This window comes from Nasonia vitripennis, chromosome 3 (assembly GCF_009193385.2).
Source record: "Nasonia vitripennis strain AsymCx chromosome 3, Nvit_psr_1.1, whole genome shotgun sequence".
Lineage (NCBI taxonomy): Eukaryota > Metazoa > Arthropoda > Insecta > Hymenoptera > Pteromalidae > Nasonia > Nasonia vitripennis.
The window spans coordinates 23,180,599-23,198,530 of record NC_045759.1 but is presented as its reverse complement, the minus strand read 5'-3'; the positions used below and the strand labels follow the sequence as shown (position 1 = coordinate 23,198,530).

Genomic DNA, 17,932 nt, shown 5'->3' with positions numbered 1-17,932 from the left:
TTTTTTTTTTAATAGTTATATAACAAACTGTACAAGATCTTAAAAAAAGAATTATTCTGACTTTTTGCTGTCTTTCTCAACCTTGTTCTCACTCGCAGATGGTGAAGTTTCACTAGACTGTTGAGCAGGCTCTGACTGCAGAACTTTCTTGTCTATTTCTTGAGATTGTTTTGCCAAATATGCCATCAATTTTTCAGCTCTCAATTTTTTCTTTTCCTCCTTCTTTTTCTTTTTGTCCTCTTTCTCTTTTTGTTCCAATATCTGCTTGAATCGCTCATCACGTGGATCTATGTTGTAACCAATTTGTTCTTTGATCTCTTGCATCACTTTTTCTTTCTTCTTTTTGGCTGCTCTCAGTTCAGCCTCTTTTTTTGCCACTTTTGCCTCCAAAGCTGCCTTCCATTTTTCAAAATTGGCCATAGCTTTGTCAATTTCTTCTTCTCTGAAATTTTAATGATTAATATTAAATATATAATATGACATTGAAGCAAATATCACCTTTGAGTACAAGTATTCGCTGACAATTTGACTCGATACTAAACTATCATTGAATTAACAGAACCAGAAAAAATATACCTTTTGCGAATTGCTTCAGCTTCTTCTTTCTTTTGTTCTTCAATCTCTTTCCACAATCCCTGTATGTCACTAGGAAAAGCAAGACTCTCGTATTCTTTCTTATCTGCAATATCTTCTTTGCTTGGCCAACAGATGCCTGCAGGAACGTCAACTGCGTCTATGCCATATCTACCCAATACTCTTTTCTTATACCACACTCTGTCATGATAATGTTCTTTGCTTTCATTGTATGGCCTCTGACCATGAAGTATTCGATAATGCTCTGGCCATAGGAGTGATTTATTTCTCATTTGAGCAATTTCTTCTTCAGTAAATTTAGCCTCAGTTTCATAAGCTGGTGTTTCCTCGACATTTAACTCGTCAACAATACTTTTGATTTTAGTCGCGTAGCAGCATTTCGATACATTCTTCAGTGCTTGCAGTGCTACAGTCGCAGGTCGACTTATGAGAAGATTGACACTCATTGTTGAGATGATTACGAAGTATTAAAACAAAAATTATTGCAAATATATACTATACTGTGCTTTTTCAGTAAAAGTTAGGTTAATATTGTAGTCAACAAAACAATGTTCAAATTCGCATTATTGATTCACACTTCGCTGCAGACTCGATTATTATAAAAACGCTCTTCTATGATCTATACTAAAATTAACTAAGATTACTTAGAATAACGTTCAAAAACACTTTTTATTGATGTTTTAGCGGCGACGAAAAGCAGAAGCGTGCCAGTCGTCGCCATTTAAAGTATATATATATATATAATGTGTATCGACATGCGCGCGCATCTTCAACAGCTGATATTTGAATATGAAACGCGCGAAATAAACAATTTATTTATTTACAAAGGTTAGTTGAAAACGTTAATAATTACATTTCACTCGTGTGTCTATATATATATATATATATGTATATATATATATCTCAATATGAAAATAATTTTAAATGATTTACAGATATTTTTTATGCAATATCAAAGTAATTTCAAATAAATTATCAAAAAGATTTTTGATTGAAAGTTACTCTAGTTTTTGTCGTTTATAACGTATATTTTTGTAAATGTAATATATTATACTGTTGTGTATAATATCCGAATGGTGAAGATTTTTCCGCACGAACTAAAACATACCGTTTTACAAAAATGTTTGCCTCCATTAATTTTCTCTCTACCAATAAAAACCTATAATAACCAATTGAGCACAAACAAATAACAGCCGCGAATAAATTTCAATCATCAACGCGATCGGTAAATAAACTCCCTCGATATCCAACAGTACAAAAACCAAGCGCCCGCAAATACTGCGAAATCTCTCCCCAACGCCACAAACGCTCGGATTTCAAAGTACTTAGTGTGCGTTTGTTTACATTTTGAGACCAAGTCCCCATACGCGAGAGCGCGACCGGCTTGATCTTGACGCCGCTTTTGCCGTCATTACTATGCTTGTATTCGTAGTAGGAATCAGTCAATGCACGAGGGATTTGCAGTTTAACTGTGCTCGCGTGATTGATTTTTAATTTTCAAGACAAAGAAAAGTTTTTCTAAAGGACGTATTTAGCATAATGGGCGGCTCACCAGCAGAAGAAGAAGGTCCCGAAGGTTTGTGTTTTTTATTGCCGTGGTTTCTTCTTTTGTCCTCGTGTGTCGGAAAAGAGGCGATTTTGCGCTTGCTTTCGCGGTGGATTTTCCGGGGATCGTTAGAGAGATTAGCATTTTCTTGAAGTTTTTCATTTTAAAATTTAGTCTTGTACGCGAATGAGTCATTGAGAGATGAATACGAAATAGTGAGATACAAAAGCGTATCCGACCGACAACACAAAAAGAATGTCGAGATCGCCACGCGTGGTTTTCGTAATCGAGTGACATTTTCAAGAAAAAATTATTTCTGATTGTATGTTTAAAATACTCCAGTTTTGATTTGTACATGTTTTTATCACGATTTAATACTGTAAATAATAATTTTTTTGTTAGTTTAAATTCAAGTATTTGCATGTTTTTGTAGAATAATATTGCTGAGTGATTATTGTTTGTTTTCTTTCAGTGGATGAGAATCTGGCAAAGGTGATACAAGGCACGTACTCTGGTAGAGGCATATCTACCATACTCGTCTATCCGGATAAGTGCATATGCCAGAGGCCGTACTCACACATAATTTGTCTAAACTGTGGACATCTTATGTTTGGACGTGTGAGATATCAATGCCCAAAACATAAAATGGTAAGTCATGGTTTTATAACCAATTATTATGTAATTTTCAAAATTCTTATATTTTCTAAAATACCTATATGAATTTCAGGTCACATTTCTCATAGACATTACGCATTGTCCTAGATGCAAATGTTTAGAATATATGCTCAGCGAATTCAGCAAAGAAGATGAAGAGCTTTAAGCCCTCTTAATCGCTTATCTTGTTTTCGTTTCAAACAATTCCAATGTTTTATGTACTCACTTTCCGTTGTGTGTACCTAATAAGCTGAGAAAAGCAAAATAAAATTTTTCCTTTTATAATATAATTGCTGTTTTTCGTGTGCAAATTAAAAAACTTATCCCTCAAATCAGTTTTCTCGACAAAGACCCGCATCGTTCTTTCAAATCCCAGCGCCACCGCTAAGTTCACCCCCTTCCCCGCTTGGTATACAGTAGCTAGCCAATAGCCCTTCGCCATAGCATAGAACACTTTATTGACGCATCGCGTGTAGTAGTATAGTAGGCGGGCTAGCGCCAAGTGACTCCTCGTCGACGTCGTCGAGCATCGCGTCGAAGTCAGCTCGCGCACGCTGACCCACACAAGCTTCTCGAGACACAATTAAGTATCAACTCCCGCAGAGCAGCATATAGGTCCGAGAGCTTTAGCTCGCGCGAGTGTATGTATGTATATATACACAGTGCGTGTGAGACTGCAGACGACGATATACGACGACGGCGTCCTCAAAAGAGGATGCTAGCCAACACAACACCCGACACCGTATCGAGCCCCCTCTCGATATTCCCAGGGTAGCTCTTGAAGAAAAGAAGCGAGCTAACAGCTCCTACTCTCGGCCGTGTGATCGCCTTGTCCCCGTGTACTGTTGATCTGTCGCACTGTCTATTTTCGTATTGCTCTGTGACCACTCTTCTTTCCCAGCTCCCTTGGAATTCTGACTACTCTCTCTCTTTCTCTCTCTCTTTCTCTCTCTTTCGCACGACGATAACCTAATTGTTCGCGACGATTTTCCCCGACGACGCTGCCGAGGATGGACCGACGCGCCCTGTGCTGTCAAAGATAATCCCAGCGTTGTCGTCTGCTCGTCATCGACCTTCTCTCTTGTATGCACGTATAACATGCATACGAAGCTCTGCAAGGATATGTGAGAGACTCTAGTGCTGAACAAATGGATGCTCTGCTGCTCTGGCCTGTGGTTGTTAGGGCTGATTAGCTGCTGAGACACCTGTTTTGGAGCAACTCCAAAGTATACGCGTTTTTGTACTAGCTAGGAAAATGAGCTGCGAACTGGAAATGCCTGCAAGAGCTCTCAAGGGTGCAGGCCGGAGTGAGATGGAGGGCGAGCTTTGTACGAATGAGGAAGACTCCTGGATTCCTTCGAGTCGTTATTCTCAAGAAGACATAGATTCTCCAGTGTTTTATAATTCAAGTAACATTAGTGATTTCAATTCAAAGACTAAAGCTGATTACAAAGATTGTGCTACACTGAAGGTACCAAGTAAATTGTCAAATATGCAGAAATCGTATGTGAGATTAACAATAGATCTTTTAAGTACATTGTTTACAAATAAGAAGAAGCAGAGCAGCATGGAGTTAAATGCACAACTAACTGGTTTCCTTCTCAAAATGTCCATAATTTTAATATCTCTAGTCTTCGTAATGCAACTACTGCCTTTAGCTAGTGCTTCGGAACGATTGGGAAATCCATATCATATTTTAGGAGTTTCAAGACACGCAACACTAAAAGAAATACGTAAAGCTTACAAACTCTTAGCAAAAGAGTGGTAAGGTTTTTTGCTTTCTGTATCTTCTATAGATTTTAAACAGATTGTGATGAACAAGTTATTTGTACTTTACAGGCATCCTGATAAAAATGGTCATCCAGAAGCTGCAGATAAATTTGTAGAAATAACAGAAGCTTACGAAGTATGTGCATTGGTATTTTATCAAAAGTCTGCTTTGACACTTGTATTAATCGTGTGATATTTTCAGTTATTGTCAGATCCAGAAAGAAGAAGAAAATTTGATAATCATGGAATAACAGAAGAAGGCTTGCCAGGTAGAGATAGAACATTCAGACAAAAAAGGGAATTTAATATGCCTGATCCCTTTGAAGAATTATACTCTGGAAACTTTCAATTTCACTATCAGAGTAGAGATATTTCATTATTTCATGAAATGAGCATTAGTTATAGGTAATGTAAAAATAGCTATGAATTATCATCATCATAAGACTGGAGTTGCATAGAATATTTATTGATTTAATTATTTTTTGCAGAGCCTATGAAAACATTTATGTATCAAAGAGTTACCGAGCACCAATTTTAATTCTTTTCTACTCAGACTGGTGTTTCACTTGTTTAAAAGTTGAAAAAACTTGGCGGCGGTTGATCCATGAGCTTGAACCTTTGGGAGTAAATCTTGTTACTGTTCACGCAGAAAGAGACTCTGCTTTAGCAAGGAAGTTGAGCGTTCATTCTTTACCTTGTCTTGCTGTCACAGTTGATGGTCGAGCTAGCATATATAAAGAGTCCTTGTTCAGTGCTCCAAAAATAGTTGGTAAGTATTATTAAGATTGAAAAGGTTGCAATGTACATAATCAAGCAAAGGTACTATTAATTCTTCATGAATGTTTCAGAATTTCTAAGGAGCAAATTACCATATAGGCTACTTTATAATATTAATAAAGATAATGTAGATAGCTTTCTATCTGGCTGGATGGATAATAAAATTAGAGCATTAATATTCCAAAACAGAGAAACTCCAAGGTTGCGATACTTGTTGATTGCCTTACATCACAGGGACCGTGTAGTTTTTGGTTTTGTTCAGGTTGTATGACTTTTTACGCTTTCAAGCATTTAATTTTATATTCTTCAAAAATAATAAATATTAACTCTTTGTTATTGAATTTCAGACTGGTATTCGCGAGACAGAAGAAATCACTTCAAAATACAAAGTTTCTGAAGATTTGGATACACTTTTACTGTTTAATGAGAATCTTGAAAAACCTGTGGCATCCATCAGCATGCAAGATATTCCCAATGAGATGATGCAAAATGTGATTGGAAGTAATAAATTCCTAATACTGCCAAGACTTTCAAATCAAGCCATGTTGGATTCTATTTGTCCAAAAGACTGGCCAAGACCACAAAAACGTTTGTGCGCTGTGCTTATTTCTCAAAATAGTCCTGAGGACGACTTGGCGAGAAATAAGTTTCGTGAAGCTGCTCTATCAGCACCTTACAGTTCTGAACGTGTAAGATATACCTATGTCTTTAAAGAGACTCAACCGCAATTTATATCGGCACTGTCCGCTGGCGAAGGTAGTCCATTGGACCCGCTGCATCATATTGTAATTATTTGGAGAAGAGATTCTAGTCACATAAATTACGAATGGTTCTCTGCTGGCTGGACCGAGGCAACCACGGACGAAACTCAATGGAACGAAACTCGCCAAAGCTTAGAAAAAACGATTCAGAGACTCTTAAGAGCTTCTGAAGCTTTGCCCTATGCTGCCGAAGTGCAAGAACTGACAGATGAGCATGCCTTAGTAAATAATTTATAACTTATGATAAAACTATATTCTATTCCTTTTTTTGTACAATGCTAAAACTTTTCTTGTGATTTGTTAGGGCACAGTTGATAAGATCATTGGTAAAGCAATGTTAGCAGTGGATTATCTTTCGGATAATCTTACAAAAGAACAGATTCTTCCATTATTATCTGTTTTGGCAACTTTGTTATTGATTGGAGCTGTAGGCTATGGCATGTCATATTTAGTGTATGTATAGTTTTATAGTTTTCATTTAAATTATATTTTGGCTTATTGAAATCAACCGTTTTAATACTATTATAGAAAATTGGAAGAAGCGAGTGTTCAAGCAAAATATGGTCAATTTAAAGAGAATTCTAAGGCTGTTACCACTCAACCTCAATTAAGGCTTCACGAAATGCGGGCTGAAACATACAATGGACTTGTTCGTCTCCTCAAACCAGGATGTAGAACTATCGTCCTTCTAGTTGATGCTCAAACTAAGTTAAAGTTGTTGCCATCATTTCACAGAGCTGTTTGGCCATACAGGTAAAACACTATTTAACTTCATGTGAATCTCATTTCGGAGTAAGTTCTGATGAGTTAATATTAATACGTTTTGCAGGAAAAACAAAACTTTGCTATTTAGTCATTTATCGTTGGAGCGAGGTCTTGAATGGTACAAGAAAATTTTAACACTTAGCTTGCCTGAACCTAGGGAACTTAATATCAACGCAAAAAATTGCGTAGGCACCGTCCTATCGTTAAACGGACATCGTAAATACTTTTGTATGTACCATGCAAAGCACCCAGAATGTAAAAAAGGAAAGGGATCTAAAGTATGTATTTGAGATATGGCGTGTATTGAAATACTACAAAATGATAAATTTTCTAATTTAACAATATCATATTTGTTTCAGCGCATGGAAAAAATGACCAAACGATTAGCTCGACCTGAAGATGCTGAAGCTGGAGCATTTATCGGTTTTGATAGCTCAAGCGATTCTGATGTTTCGCAAGACGAAGTAAGTTTCATCATTTCATTAGCTATTTAATGTATATTTTTTGATCCTAATAGCAATTTTTTGTTTAAGATGCAGAGTGATGTTTTGTATCAAGATAAACTGTTAGATGGATTACCAATGTGGCTAGATAGGCTTTTTGAGGGGTCGACACAACGTTATTACATTAATTATTGGCCAGATTTTACTGCTAAGTAAAAAATGGATAACTATTAAATAAAAATGTAAGCCTTTTATGATGGAATAAGAGCAGAAAGAACAAATGGAAGAATGAAAGAGAAAAACGTATGCATAAATAGGATGTTGATGCTAGTCATGAAATACCTCTTAAGATTTTTTTTCATAACTCACGGTTATCATTATTATTACTTATATTGTTACAGTATTGATTAAACTGTAATTATCATTATATTCCGTTATCATCACCACCGTCACTGTTAAAACTTTTCTCATTTCATTGTATAAAACAGATCTGTGTTAAGTATAAAACTCTAACGTGTTTAACGGTTTTGAAACAAGCAACTCAATTTCCTATAATAAGCGTATATTAAGTAGCGTTTATAGGCTACTGCTTAAAGATAAAACGGACGTAAACGAGAAAAAATATATTAAAATTTAGATGGAGTTTTCACCGATAGGCAATTTTATAATTACATAATTTTATAAAATTCAACTAGAATAAAACTTTAGACATTTATTACATGAATAAATGAACTATAGTTTTTACTTTGTAAACATTGTTTTCTAGTTAATTTTGTAAAATAATCTCAAAATGCAAATATCTCTTCCCAAAATAAGTTACTAATATGTATATTTTCTTGCAAAAATGTTTTTCTATTTTATATTGATTTAATGAAGAATTGATTTGAGATCAAGTCATGTTAGTATGCGTAAATATAGATTGTAAACTTTTTATGGTGTGCAAGAATCTCTAAGTCATTTCGCTTTTTGGTAGTCATCAATAATATGCAAGCCGATCAAATTGTATATTTATTATGTATGTTGTAAATGGAAAATGTTGTGTGAAATATATGTTTGAGTGCATCCAGTGGTATTAATATTTTAACAAAAACTGTTAAGCAAAGCTATAAAATTAATTTTAATCGTCTTTAAAAAAAAAGGTGATTACGTTTGCTCTACTACGACGCAAATTTCATAAAATGCAAAGTAATTATATACATCAACTGATTTGCAAAGTTAGCATGAATTTTAAAATGTTTTCCATCAAGTGATGTAAATACTTTAATCTGCAAAGTAATAATATAAAAATCTAGTTGATAAAAGTGATTTTATTCCTTATACAAAATACATCTATGTCATTTTAAAAAAATATCACGTGTGGAATTCATTATTGACATATATTGACAATCCTTAAATGAAATGCAGGCATTAAATCTAATTTTGAGTAAATTAAAGATTATCTTTGTTATTACCGTGTGATAGGTAATTGTTCCGATTGAAAGCAAATCTAAAGATTCTCTTGTAAACATGATTCAAATGTTTTTATATTCATATTTAACATTTTGTCTTTTATCCATAGTTTAACTATGCTTATTGAATATGACAACAGTATAATTAAGCAGTTGGAACATTTACTTATGTAGTACTGCTGCACTTGTAATTTTATCAGATTAAAGAATGAGAATTTCCATATGTTGAAATTACGAACTATAGTATTTCTACGAACAATGTTATTAAGATTAACATAAATGTTTGAAATTTCGTTGATGAGGATGAAATTTATTTCCGACTTGTTTAGCACAATGGGAAAATTTATATAATATAAGAAAAGTTGAAGACAAATGCTTACAATAAGAATTTACTCATGTTGAGATTGGCACAACGTTAGATGTTACTTTAAAAATCTGCGCAACGGTAATTATTAAACGACCTCTGTAAGTTAATAACGACTCCAGACAAAACTTCGAATCAGTTGTCAAGTTATAAAACTGAGCTCGAATTTATAAAATAAATATTATACAAATACTTGCATCACTTACTTAATCAATGGAGTTGCTTGCTTTTTTTAAAGCTTTCTATATCATACCCTCTTATATTATATCCTAAGTTTAGTTGTTTTTTTTTTATGAGCAATAATAATTCTACTGTATATATGTACTATCGCATCTTCGCGTGAATATCGATTAACGATTTTTCAATCGATAAAAACGAATAATCGTATAGCTCATTCCAATCCATCACAAACATAGAGAACCGGCCTGATTAACCAATATTTACATCCACCGGCAGCCCGTTAATGCACCGTACATAGTGTTACGATTTCCCGTTGCCATGGATGAACCTGCATCGATCGAATCCACCCCAGCTATAAGTCCAGTGGTCAGTGTCGTCCGATTCGAACGAGAAACACAGTTGAATCGGAGGTGAAGGAAATATGTGAAATCCCGGACAGATATACCAGTCGAATGTGTGTATTATATGAGCGTATACGAGGATGACGCTGGTACTGACGCGGGTGGACTACGCGAGCGTGGGAGTGACGTCGCGCGGAACCACGAGGCTCCTGCCCTCGCCGGAACCGAAGCAGCTCCAGAGGTTCGCCGTCGCCGATCACGATGGGGTTCTTCATATTTTCGGTGAGTTTATTTATACAATTGCATCGTTTAATCTTTATACATTGCGATTTTTAATTAATTTTCTCTCGCACACAGGTTTCAAAAGAGGCGAGCTCCAGGTGCTGTTCAAGTCGCTTCCAGGGCCAAAGATCAATCGACTTGTACTGGGCGGTGGGGTATCGATGCCAAAAGACAAGATCTTCCTCGCCCACGGGAACACCGTCATGGGCTACACTCGAAAGGGAAAGCTCTTTCTCGAGTTCGACACAAGCCTCATCGACCCCATCTCCGCGCTGTAAGAGGATAACCTTGTCCTTTGATATATGATCAACGATTAGCTTATACCATCGTAACTCATCGCATCTTTGTACAGATACATTCTGGGAGCTGATTTGGCAGCTTGTGCTCGCGATCTCTATCACCGTTACCGGGACTGCAAAGACGCGGACTCTTACCTGGCCGGTGAAAAATTACTCGACGTAGTCCTGCTGCCGGTTGGTAGCATGGCTGTTCTTGCCATCCTCGCATGTGGCGATTGCGCGGTACGTTTTACAACGATGGTTCTCAATTTTTAGTTTCATCATTTTTTTAATAGATTTCGTATTTACGTTCAGATCAGAGTACTGTATGGCACCAAAAGTCCGGCAGTTTTGAGGCTACCTAGTGTCCCGACGATTCTCGTTCCATATCGGTATGCAATTTAGAATCTGTTTACCCGCTTAAAATGAAGCTGTAACAGTTGTTGAAACATTCATTTTTCGATGAAAGGGAAGGAGACGTAGAATCAAACGACCGAATTCTGATGGGCACAGTGGACGGTAAGGTCGGCCTACTGATGTTGGACAGTGACAAGAACATAAGGGTCAGTTGGTTGTTGAACAAGACAAGCTCAGAGGTGACGTCCCTCGACTCGTTCGAGCTACAAGACGGCGTGGATTTGATCATAGGCAGACAGGATGGTTCCGTCGAAGTCTACACTCTCCCTCAGGACGAGGACACTGCTCCACTGCTCAGATTTAAATACGTAAGTTTAAAAAAAAAACACTTATTCGACTTCACGTAAAAAAAAAAATCGATATTTTAGAACGCAGGGGAGAGCATAAGCACACTGTCAGGTGGCATAATAAGCTCGAGCGAGTATCCGGAGCTTCTGGTGACAACGTATTCGGGTAAGGTGTTTGGATTAACGACGAAACCACCAGGACTACTGGAAGCCGGCCAAGGCGACCTCGTACTGGCCAAACTCAAACAGGAGATCGAGCAACTCGAAGAAGAACTCAAGAAGGAATATACCGGTTCGCCTTTCGTAGGGGAATCACTTGCGCCGATGATTCTGTCGGTTAACCATAGGTTGGTGTGAGAAATAAACTACGTTCTATGGGTAAAAATAAGGAATTTACACGATTGAACTTTCGCAGTATGTCTCTCAATAAAGAAGACGCCTCGTATACGTTTCTCGTGGAACTGGACAGGTCCATCGATAACATACTGATACAGTCAGATACTCCGATCGAGTTGCTGGACGTCGAGGGTAACAACGCGGTGATGAGTCTGTCTACTTGTGATCCTCTGGAGAACAACTTCGTTTTGGCGACTTATCGATGCCAAGTGAGAACTTCGACTGTTCTTTTGTGGTATGCCAAGCGTTTGAAGTTAATTTAATTGAAAATGACTTTTTTTAAGGACAATACGAATAGATTAGAGATGAGATTGCGAAGTATCGAGGGTCAGCCTGGGACACTTCAGGTTTACGTCACCTCACAGGTATTGTTAGAGCGTTTCTGAAACGTAATTTTAATTTTGCTCACCGTTACACGAGTTATATTCTATGCAGATTCAACCAAAGTGTTGTCGAAGAATTCTGGTACCGATTTGTGCCTTGTCCCTTCACTCGAGACTACACGTCGACGACAAACAGTCGGTACTAGGTGGGCCATTCAACGAGTTGCGATTGACTGGGAGTTTTTCAATCGCTGAGGTACCGGTCAAATCAATCGATTCATAATATATGAACAAACGATAGAAAACTGCAAAAAGTATGTATTGACCGTTTTTAATTTTAGATGCACGCTTGGCTAGCACTTGCACTGCCAGATGTACCCGAGAGACCACCAATACAAGAAGAAGAAACTGAAGCTTCCATGATATACGTATCGACCTTCATTGGTACCATGTTGAAATGTAAATACAAGTAAGTTTTGTATAAAAATGTTGAGATTAACAAACGACGTTTTTATATAAGGGCTATGAAAGATCACATTTATCGATGATTGTAGAAAAGGATCAGCGATTTTTCTCAGTGAAAACATTTCGACAATAATCATCCTGCGAGACATTCTCACCAAAGAGGCTACGAAACGGAAAATTAAGCTGGAAGTTTATTGCGGTAAATTTTATGATCGAAAAAATTTCATTCCATTCACTCGAAATAAAATAATCCATCGATATTTTCTTTTTAATTTAGATGTGGCCGAAGCAAGTATATCCAGAGTTATCGAGTTGATTCTTCCGCGATTGAAGGAAGCTAACGAACTTTTAGATAAGATAAAGATTCTAGATGCATTGGATTCGTGGGAAATGAAGAACAATCCTGCGGAACTGTGCACTGAGTACCAAGAGTTGCTAAAAACTGAACCTGATTTACGGCGGCAGATGACGAGGGACAACGAGATTCTCCAGAGACTACACGCAGCTATCACCGATCTGTACGTCGACTGGGAACGCGCTAAAGGCTCTCGCAGGTAAAATTTAATGGCACATATGAGTATCGACACATCTAATTGTTTATGTTGATACCATGTCCGGAATCGTTTCAGAATTTCCAGCAGGCAAGCAGCGGAGAGATTGCACGACGCACTTGAATCGATGGACCTGACGATGCTTCTTCAGGCGTTTGTTGGCAAGGACACTTCCTCGACACCCAGTGTTTCTGTGCCTGTTTTATTGTAATATGGGACGACAAAGCAGGCGGTGTGTTTACAAAGCAAAGAGACAATTATCTTTCTGTAAACGTTGCCACGTAATAAAAAATATATTTTTCAACGTTGATTTGTGTATAAACTGCTAAATAGATTAAGTTTTAAAACATACATATGCGGATACTGCTGCCATTAAAGTTGCAGTATACATCGTTAATATACGTTCATACAATACGTATATAAGATTATATTTAAAATAATGAGGTGCGTATATACAGGTCGGTTGTGCAAGATAATCTTATGCGCGATTGAACGAGATTGTTTAAAACATATTCATAATAAACGAATCATCGATACTTATCGTCAACACTATCATCGCGGTAGATATATTCGAGAATAATTCTCAGCATCTTATACTATACATATATATATAAATATATATATAAATATATATATAAAATTTTTACAACTTTTTTTTTGTCTTAGAAAGTAAGATCTTATACTAAGAATAATATTATCGCCAATATTTAATTTAAAGAGAAAAACAAAGATTGCAAGAATTTCTCAACTAAAATAAACTTAATACAACTAACTTTACCGCGATAAATATGTCAAAATATCAGACCGATCTGTATATATCAAGAACTTATTAATATTTCATTTTAGCATTATTTCAATGCTCTAACCAGTCTTTTTTTTCAAATATTGAGCAAAATATAATTTCTTTTAGTTAAAAAGAATTGCGCAAGAAACCTAATTTTTCTCGTACTAAATAACTTTGATTTTCCAAACTATGATAAAATTAACTAAGTTTTAGTTAATCAAAAATCTGCGTAACGTCGTCTCCATCACAAGAAGCAGTAATTTCATGTAATCACTGGCCACATTATTGTTTTTACAAGTTAATAGAATACTTGCATGTCAAAGTTTCTGAAAGAAAAAATTATAGCGTTAATCAGCCGGCTGAATAAAATAAACGGTAATAATGAATTGTAACTAATAAAAGGAAGCTTACAAAGTATCCGAGGTCCGACCGACGACAGCTTCAAGGGGATCTCGGCCCCCTTCGTCATTGGTCCCTGCAACAGCTTGGGATGCGACTGCATGTGCGTAATCCAGGGTCTGCACATGTGGCAGAATACTCTCATGTTCTCCGCTACCTCCTACTAGCTCGACGACCGACGTATTAGGATCCACTTCAAGTTTCAGCTCGTGAACTATCTCGTTTATTGTCCTGTTCGTCTTATTCATACTGTCGTCGCTACTCGCATCGCTCACTAAAGTTACCATCGATTAAAACCATTTTGTTATTTATATAATTATCAGATCAATAACTATCTTTTAAAGCTTTATTACCATTTGTTTGTGCCTTTATTGTGCCAGTTTTATTCTGCAGTCTGTCTCGGTTAGTAGCACGCGTGTGCGTGGCCATGTGCCGCTTCATATCACTGCGTACTCGGAAGGGTTTGCCGCAGACGTCACAGGGATGCGGTTTTTCGCCTGTGTGTATTCTACGATGATTTTGCAAATAGCTGCTCGCTCTGAATGTTTTGTTGCAGTATTCGCAACGATAATTCTTCTCGCCGGTGTGGATGCGCCGGTGGACGATTAGAGAGTACTTGCGCGCAAAATCTTTGCCGCAGTACTCGCACTGGAACTGCCGCTGCTCCGAGTGTAAACTCGTTGAGTGGTACTTGAGGTCGCCCCATTGACGGAAATGTCGTCCGCAATCCTCGCATTTGTACGGTTTATCACCACTGTGCAGCCGTTTGTGAACCTAAGATAAAGATGATTTAATGTTCGATCATGTAGAAATTATTTGATACAAGAAAATGCGAGCGTACTTTGAGTGCGCTTGCTGCAAAAAAGCTCTTCCCGCAAACTTCGCACTGGTGAGGCCTCTCTCCACTGTGAGAGCGCATGTGATATACTAGACTATTTTTGTGATGGAACGTTCTATCACAGTTTGGGCAAGTTAGTTCGTCAAGATCTAAAAAGAATTTTTTTTATTTAAATGCTTAAAATCAACGATTTGTTTTGTTCAATAAGAATTAAGCTGAAAATACTGACTTGACTTTTTTGATTTCGATTTCTTTTTCTTTGCTTGACCTACTATTTTAACTGGTTCTCTTTCATAAAGATCCTCTTCATTTATAGTAGATGGCTCTTCTAATTCTTCTTGCTCTATTTGTTCAATCTGGTCTATTTGTTCCATTTGGTCGATTTGTTCGACCTGTTCAATCTGTTCAATCTGTTCAATCTGTTCAATCTGTTCAATCTGTTCAATATTTTCAATATGCTCTATCTGGTCTATCTGTTCTGGCACCTCGGATATAGTCCATATTGACGAAGAATTGTTAGAATCGTGAAGAGCGTCTTCTCCTATTTCGTCGTCGTCGTCATCATCGATTTGAGCTCCAGTTTCCTCTACAACGTCCCTTATTCCTTCCATTATGTCTTCAGGTTCACTAAATTCCTCAATAGTGTGTTCAATAACTCCATGACCTATTGATTCAGGTATACTAGGTATGGCTATTGCAGTGTTATTATTTACAGGTAGGTTTAGTAGTTTTTTTTCTTCTTTTACAGGCTCATAATGTGACTGCAAAGTAGAAGTTTAGATTATTAAGTATTATTAATTTTTTATAACTCATCAATCTATCACATGAAACTTACTAAAAGAAACAATGGGGTAAGTGGACAGTACGGAACCAGGAGGGAAGGGTTGATGAATAAAATCTGGATCAATTTCAAAGGGTAAAGTGAGGAACATTGATTAGCATAGAATTATTGAAAACATTACTTTATATACTTGCCTTTAGATGCTCAAAAAATTTAAGCTGCCCGCTAAATTTATTTCCACAAAGTTCACATTTAAAGGCATTTGCTTGATTTTTAGATGACGACTCCAACGTCATTGAATCTTGATGAGATCTGGCACTTTCTTTCTTTACAGCACTTTTCTTACTCTGCTGCTTCAATTTTCGAGGTATTCTCTTTTTGTGAGGTAATGACCTCTTAGGACCTGGAGTAGGAACTGCATCTTCACTACTTTCTGCAGAAATATCTACGTCATCTTCACACTTAACATTAATGAATTCTGGCTTCACTTGGTGCATTCCTCTTTTAAAGGTTTGTATAGAAGGATAAACTGGGGGAGGATTGGGCTCATGAATTGATTCAATAGCATAGCTATTGACAGGAGGTAGACTTTCCAGTTGTGCAACATCTTCTAAGGTAGGGTCATCATGATTGGGATGGCTATGAATTTGTTGTTGCTTCTGCTGCTGTTGTAATTGAACTGCAACAAGAGCTGCTGCCAGTCTTCGATCCTCCTGTCAATTAATAATGTTGTGGTTAAAACCAAAAATTTGAAGAAAAAAAAATTATTTTTCTTTTTTTAATGAAAAGAAAAGGCAAACCTCTGTTAGTACATGAGGCAGTAAATCTTCAGTCTCATAATATTGCGCGCCAGTATTGTAATCTGCTCCAACACCATTGATCATATCAACGACCATTCCTTCCGAAATCAACTCTCCATTTAGAGCAAAGAGAGGAACTCCCTTTCCAAGGCTTTCTCCATCTGCTCTCTGAATTGTTATGTACTGAGTTCCTTCCATGCTCTCTAGCAAAACTGCCTGAGCATCCTCCTCCGTTGTTACCTCCATAATTGCTTTTGTAAAGCAAATTTTTTAGTGCAAATTTTGGAACTTCTCGCTTTTATCTCCTGTACATCTATTCAACAAACGTTAATATATTGTTAATTTTATAGAAATAATAGATTTACATTGTTTATTAGACATTGCATGCAAGTTCTTTACGTATCATGAACAAGCTAACCTAAGAATATGATTTCTAATGAATTTAAACACATGATATTTAAAAAGCTATAAAATTGATATGACATACTAAATACAGTAGCTAATATTGTTAAAAGTAGAAAGTAAATCTATGAGTGTTTTATTTTGAGATTATTGCAGATATATTTGCAGTATCAAAAGAATGAACAACTCTACTCTGGGTGCTTATAATTTGTCTTAGAATTGGTAAGCAGTTAAGTAACGAAACATAAGGAATAACAACGAACATCAAACATTGTTGAACTCAATTATTACAATAAAAAAGGTCAAGAAAGAACTGCGAATCCGTAAATAAGTAACACGGCTCAAAAAAAGATAAGTAATTATCAGGTAAAAAAAAGGTAAGTCAACCTGCTGAAACTTCTTCGAACAAAAATCGTGAAACCTGTAATTTTTTTCGCTTTGAAAACCAGTTTGCGACCACATAGACGGGACTAAAAAACGAATGAGCCACAGAACTTTATCAGCAAAACAAACAACAGCTGTACGTGCGAGCAGCCCGAAGAAGTCGTAAAACAATACACTACACGCGATCATCCCATTCTATAAACCCGATAATCTCTCACATCAACCACTTCGTCACTTTCACTTTTCATTTGCATTGCACAACACGCATCTCTCTCTCCCTCTCTCTCTCTCTCTCTCTCTCTCTTTCTTTCTCTCTCGGACAATTAGTCCCGTACTCTCGGCAAGCAGTAATTTCATTCGCAACAAAACGCCGCAAGCCCGTCGCCGCGAGACAAAAGAAACACGTCCATCGACATAAGAGGATCAATCGATCGATCATCACCTTGGCGAAGCTGCAGCAGGTGCCAGCAGCGGAAAAATTCGAATTTCGCGGCTTATCCTCCAGGCTGCAGCGCAAAGTGGATGACAGTAGCTGCGATCCAAGGTCACGGTGCTACTCTCTCTCTCTCTCTCTCTTTCTCTTCTCCGATCGTTCCGTCGATGATGCCCCCCAGGCTTCGGTCGTGCACTCCGGGGCCGGTTCTCCTCGGAGGGAGGCGGCTCGGCCCGGTCTCAGCAGCGGTACCTCGGAACCACGGCCGCGCCGATATAAACAAAGCCGACTACAAATGAAACACTGTAAGGGAAAACGTGACAACAGTGCCTACGAGTCGACGCCATTAGGCCGGATGTGCCCCACTGATGATGCAGCTGCTGAACAAAAGTCTCACTCTTGCGCTCGGTGTGTGTGTGCGATCTTTTGGGTGGGGGAGATGTGTATTGCCAACTATTGACGGGCTTTT

General features: G+C 37.3%; 5 protein-coding genes across 7 annotated transcripts; 3 read left to right on the top strand and 2 right to left on the bottom strand.

Moving 5' to 3' along the window:
- Position 1: 1 nt before the first annotated feature.
- Gadd45gip1 (growth arrest and DNA-damage-inducible, gamma interacting protein 1) lies at positions 2–1,332 on the bottom strand. Its single transcript, NM_001162509.1, is given in 2 exon segments — positions 2–442; positions 577–1,332. Coding segments are annotated over 2 exon segments (855 nt in total). The 5' UTR covers positions 1,041–1,332; the 3' UTR covers positions 2–51.
- A 414-nt stretch (positions 1,333–1,746) lies between these two features.
- Positions 1,747–3,084, top strand: LOC100678254. The gene is made up of 3 exons (XM_003426276.2): positions 1,747–2,170; positions 2,613–2,788; positions 2,868–3,084. The coding sequence occupies exons 1-3, from the start codon at positions 2,134–2,136 to the stop codon at positions 2,958–2,960; spliced, it is 306 nt and encodes a 101-aa protein (XP_003426324.1). The 5' UTR covers positions 1,747–2,133; the 3' UTR covers positions 2,961–3,084.
- A 186-nt stretch (positions 3,085–3,270) lies between these two features.
- Positions 3,271–9,327, top strand: LOC100119451 (dnaJ homolog subfamily C member 16). Its single transcript, XM_001603178.6, has 11 exons — positions 3,271–4,558; positions 4,634–4,700; positions 4,767–4,969; positions 5,053–5,333; positions 5,413–5,603; positions 5,689–6,324; positions 6,407–6,555; positions 6,631–6,855; positions 6,932–7,145; positions 7,227–7,331; positions 7,401–9,327. Exons 1-11 carry the CDS (start codon positions 4,050–4,052, stop codon positions 7,524–7,526), a joined length of 2,706 nt encoding a protein of 901 aa, XP_001603228.1. The 5' UTR covers positions 3,271–4,049; the 3' UTR covers positions 7,527–9,327.
- A 96-nt stretch (positions 9,328–9,423) lies between these two features.
- Positions 9,424–12,950, top strand: LOC100119413 (Bardet-Biedl syndrome 7 protein homolog). The gene is made up of 13 exons (XM_001603147.5): positions 9,424–9,925; positions 10,001–10,199; positions 10,278–10,446; positions 10,519–10,595; positions 10,673–10,928; positions 10,989–11,254; positions 11,323–11,512; positions 11,588–11,668; positions 11,739–11,882; positions 11,968–12,095; positions 12,181–12,290; positions 12,369–12,645; positions 12,721–12,950. Exons 1-13 carry the CDS (start codon positions 9,784–9,786, stop codon positions 12,851–12,853), a joined length of 2,172 nt encoding a protein of 723 aa, XP_001603197.1. The 5' UTR covers positions 9,424–9,783; the 3' UTR covers positions 12,854–12,950.
- Positions 12,905–17,859, bottom strand: LOC100677859 (zinc finger protein 37). Of its 3 annotated transcripts, none has more exons than XM_031927420.2 (9): positions 17,473–17,859; positions 16,245–16,557; positions 15,639–16,157; positions 15,499–15,561; positions 14,893–15,424; positions 14,667–14,812; positions 14,179–14,599; positions 13,838–14,099; positions 12,905–13,752 (listed from the first exon to the last, which is right to left on the bottom strand). In XM_031927420.2, the coding sequence occupies exons 2-9, from the start codon at positions 16,488–16,490 to the stop codon at positions 13,725–13,727; spliced, it is 2,217 nt and encodes a 738-aa protein (XP_031783280.1). In that variant the 5' UTR covers positions 16,491–16,557; positions 17,473–17,859; the 3' UTR covers positions 12,905–13,724. The 3 variants fall into 3 exon arrangements, with proteins under 3 accessions (XP_031783280.1, XP_031783281.1, XP_016838893.2); XM_031927421.2 differs by lacking the exon at positions 17,473–17,859 and adding an exon at positions 17,034–17,316; XM_016983404.3 differs by lacking the exon at positions 15,499–15,561.
- Between the last annotated feature and the right edge of the window lie 73 nt (positions 17,860–17,932).

What these genes read in the sequence shown, in the direction of transcription:
- LOC100678254 (XM_003426276.2), top strand. Translation starts at nt 2,134, where the DNA reads ATGGGCGGCTCACCAGCAGAAGAAGAAGGTCCCGAAG. An exon ending in AGAAGAAGAAGGTCCCGAAG is followed by an intron (nt 2,171 to 2,612) that starts GTTTGTGTTTTT and finishes GTTTTCTTTCAG; the next exon opens with TGGATGAGAATCTGGCAAAG. An exon ending in AATGCCCAAAACATAAAATG is followed by an intron (nt 2,789 to 2,867) that starts GTAAGTCATGGT and finishes TATGAATTTCAG; the next exon opens with GTCACATTTCTCATAGACAT.
- LOC100119451 (XM_001603178.6), top strand. Translation starts at nt 4,050, where the DNA reads ATGAGCTGCGAACTGGAAATGCCTGCAAGAGCTCTCAAGGGTGCAGGC. An exon ending in GAAATGAGCATTAGTTATAG is followed by an intron (nt 4,970 to 5,052) that starts GTAATGTAAAAA and finishes TATTTTTTGCAG; the next exon opens with AGCCTATGAAAACATTTATG. An exon ending in TAGTTTTTGGTTTTGTTCAG is followed by an intron (nt 5,604 to 5,688) that starts GTTGTATGACTT and finishes ATTGAATTTCAG; the next exon opens with ACTGGTATTCGCGAGACAGA.
- LOC100119413 (XM_001603147.5), top strand. Translation starts at nt 9,784, where the DNA reads ATGACGCTGGTACTGACGCGGGTGGACTACGCGAGCGTGGGAGTGACG. An exon ending in TGGGGTTCTTCATATTTTCG is followed by an intron (nt 9,926 to 10,000) that starts GTGAGTTTATTT and finishes TCTCGCACACAG; the next exon opens with GTTTCAAAAGAGGCGAGCTC. An exon ending in ATCGACCCCATCTCCGCGCT is followed by an intron (nt 10,200 to 10,277) that starts GTAAGAGGATAA and finishes ATCTTTGTACAG; the next exon opens with ATACATTCTGGGAGCTGATT.
- LOC100677859 (XM_031927420.2), bottom strand. Translation starts at nt 16,490, where the DNA reads ATGGAGGTAACAACGGAGGAGGATGCTCAGGCAGTTTTGCTAGAGAGC. An exon ending in AATTTTTTGAGCATCTAAAG is followed by an intron (nt 15,562 to 15,638) that starts GCAAGTATATAA and finishes AAATTGATCCAG; the next exon opens with ATTTTATTCATCAACCCTTC. An exon ending in TTGCAGCAAGCGCACTCAAA is followed by an intron (nt 14,600 to 14,666) that starts GTACGCTCGCAT and finishes TCTTTATCTTAG; the next exon opens with GTTCACAAACGGCTGCACAG.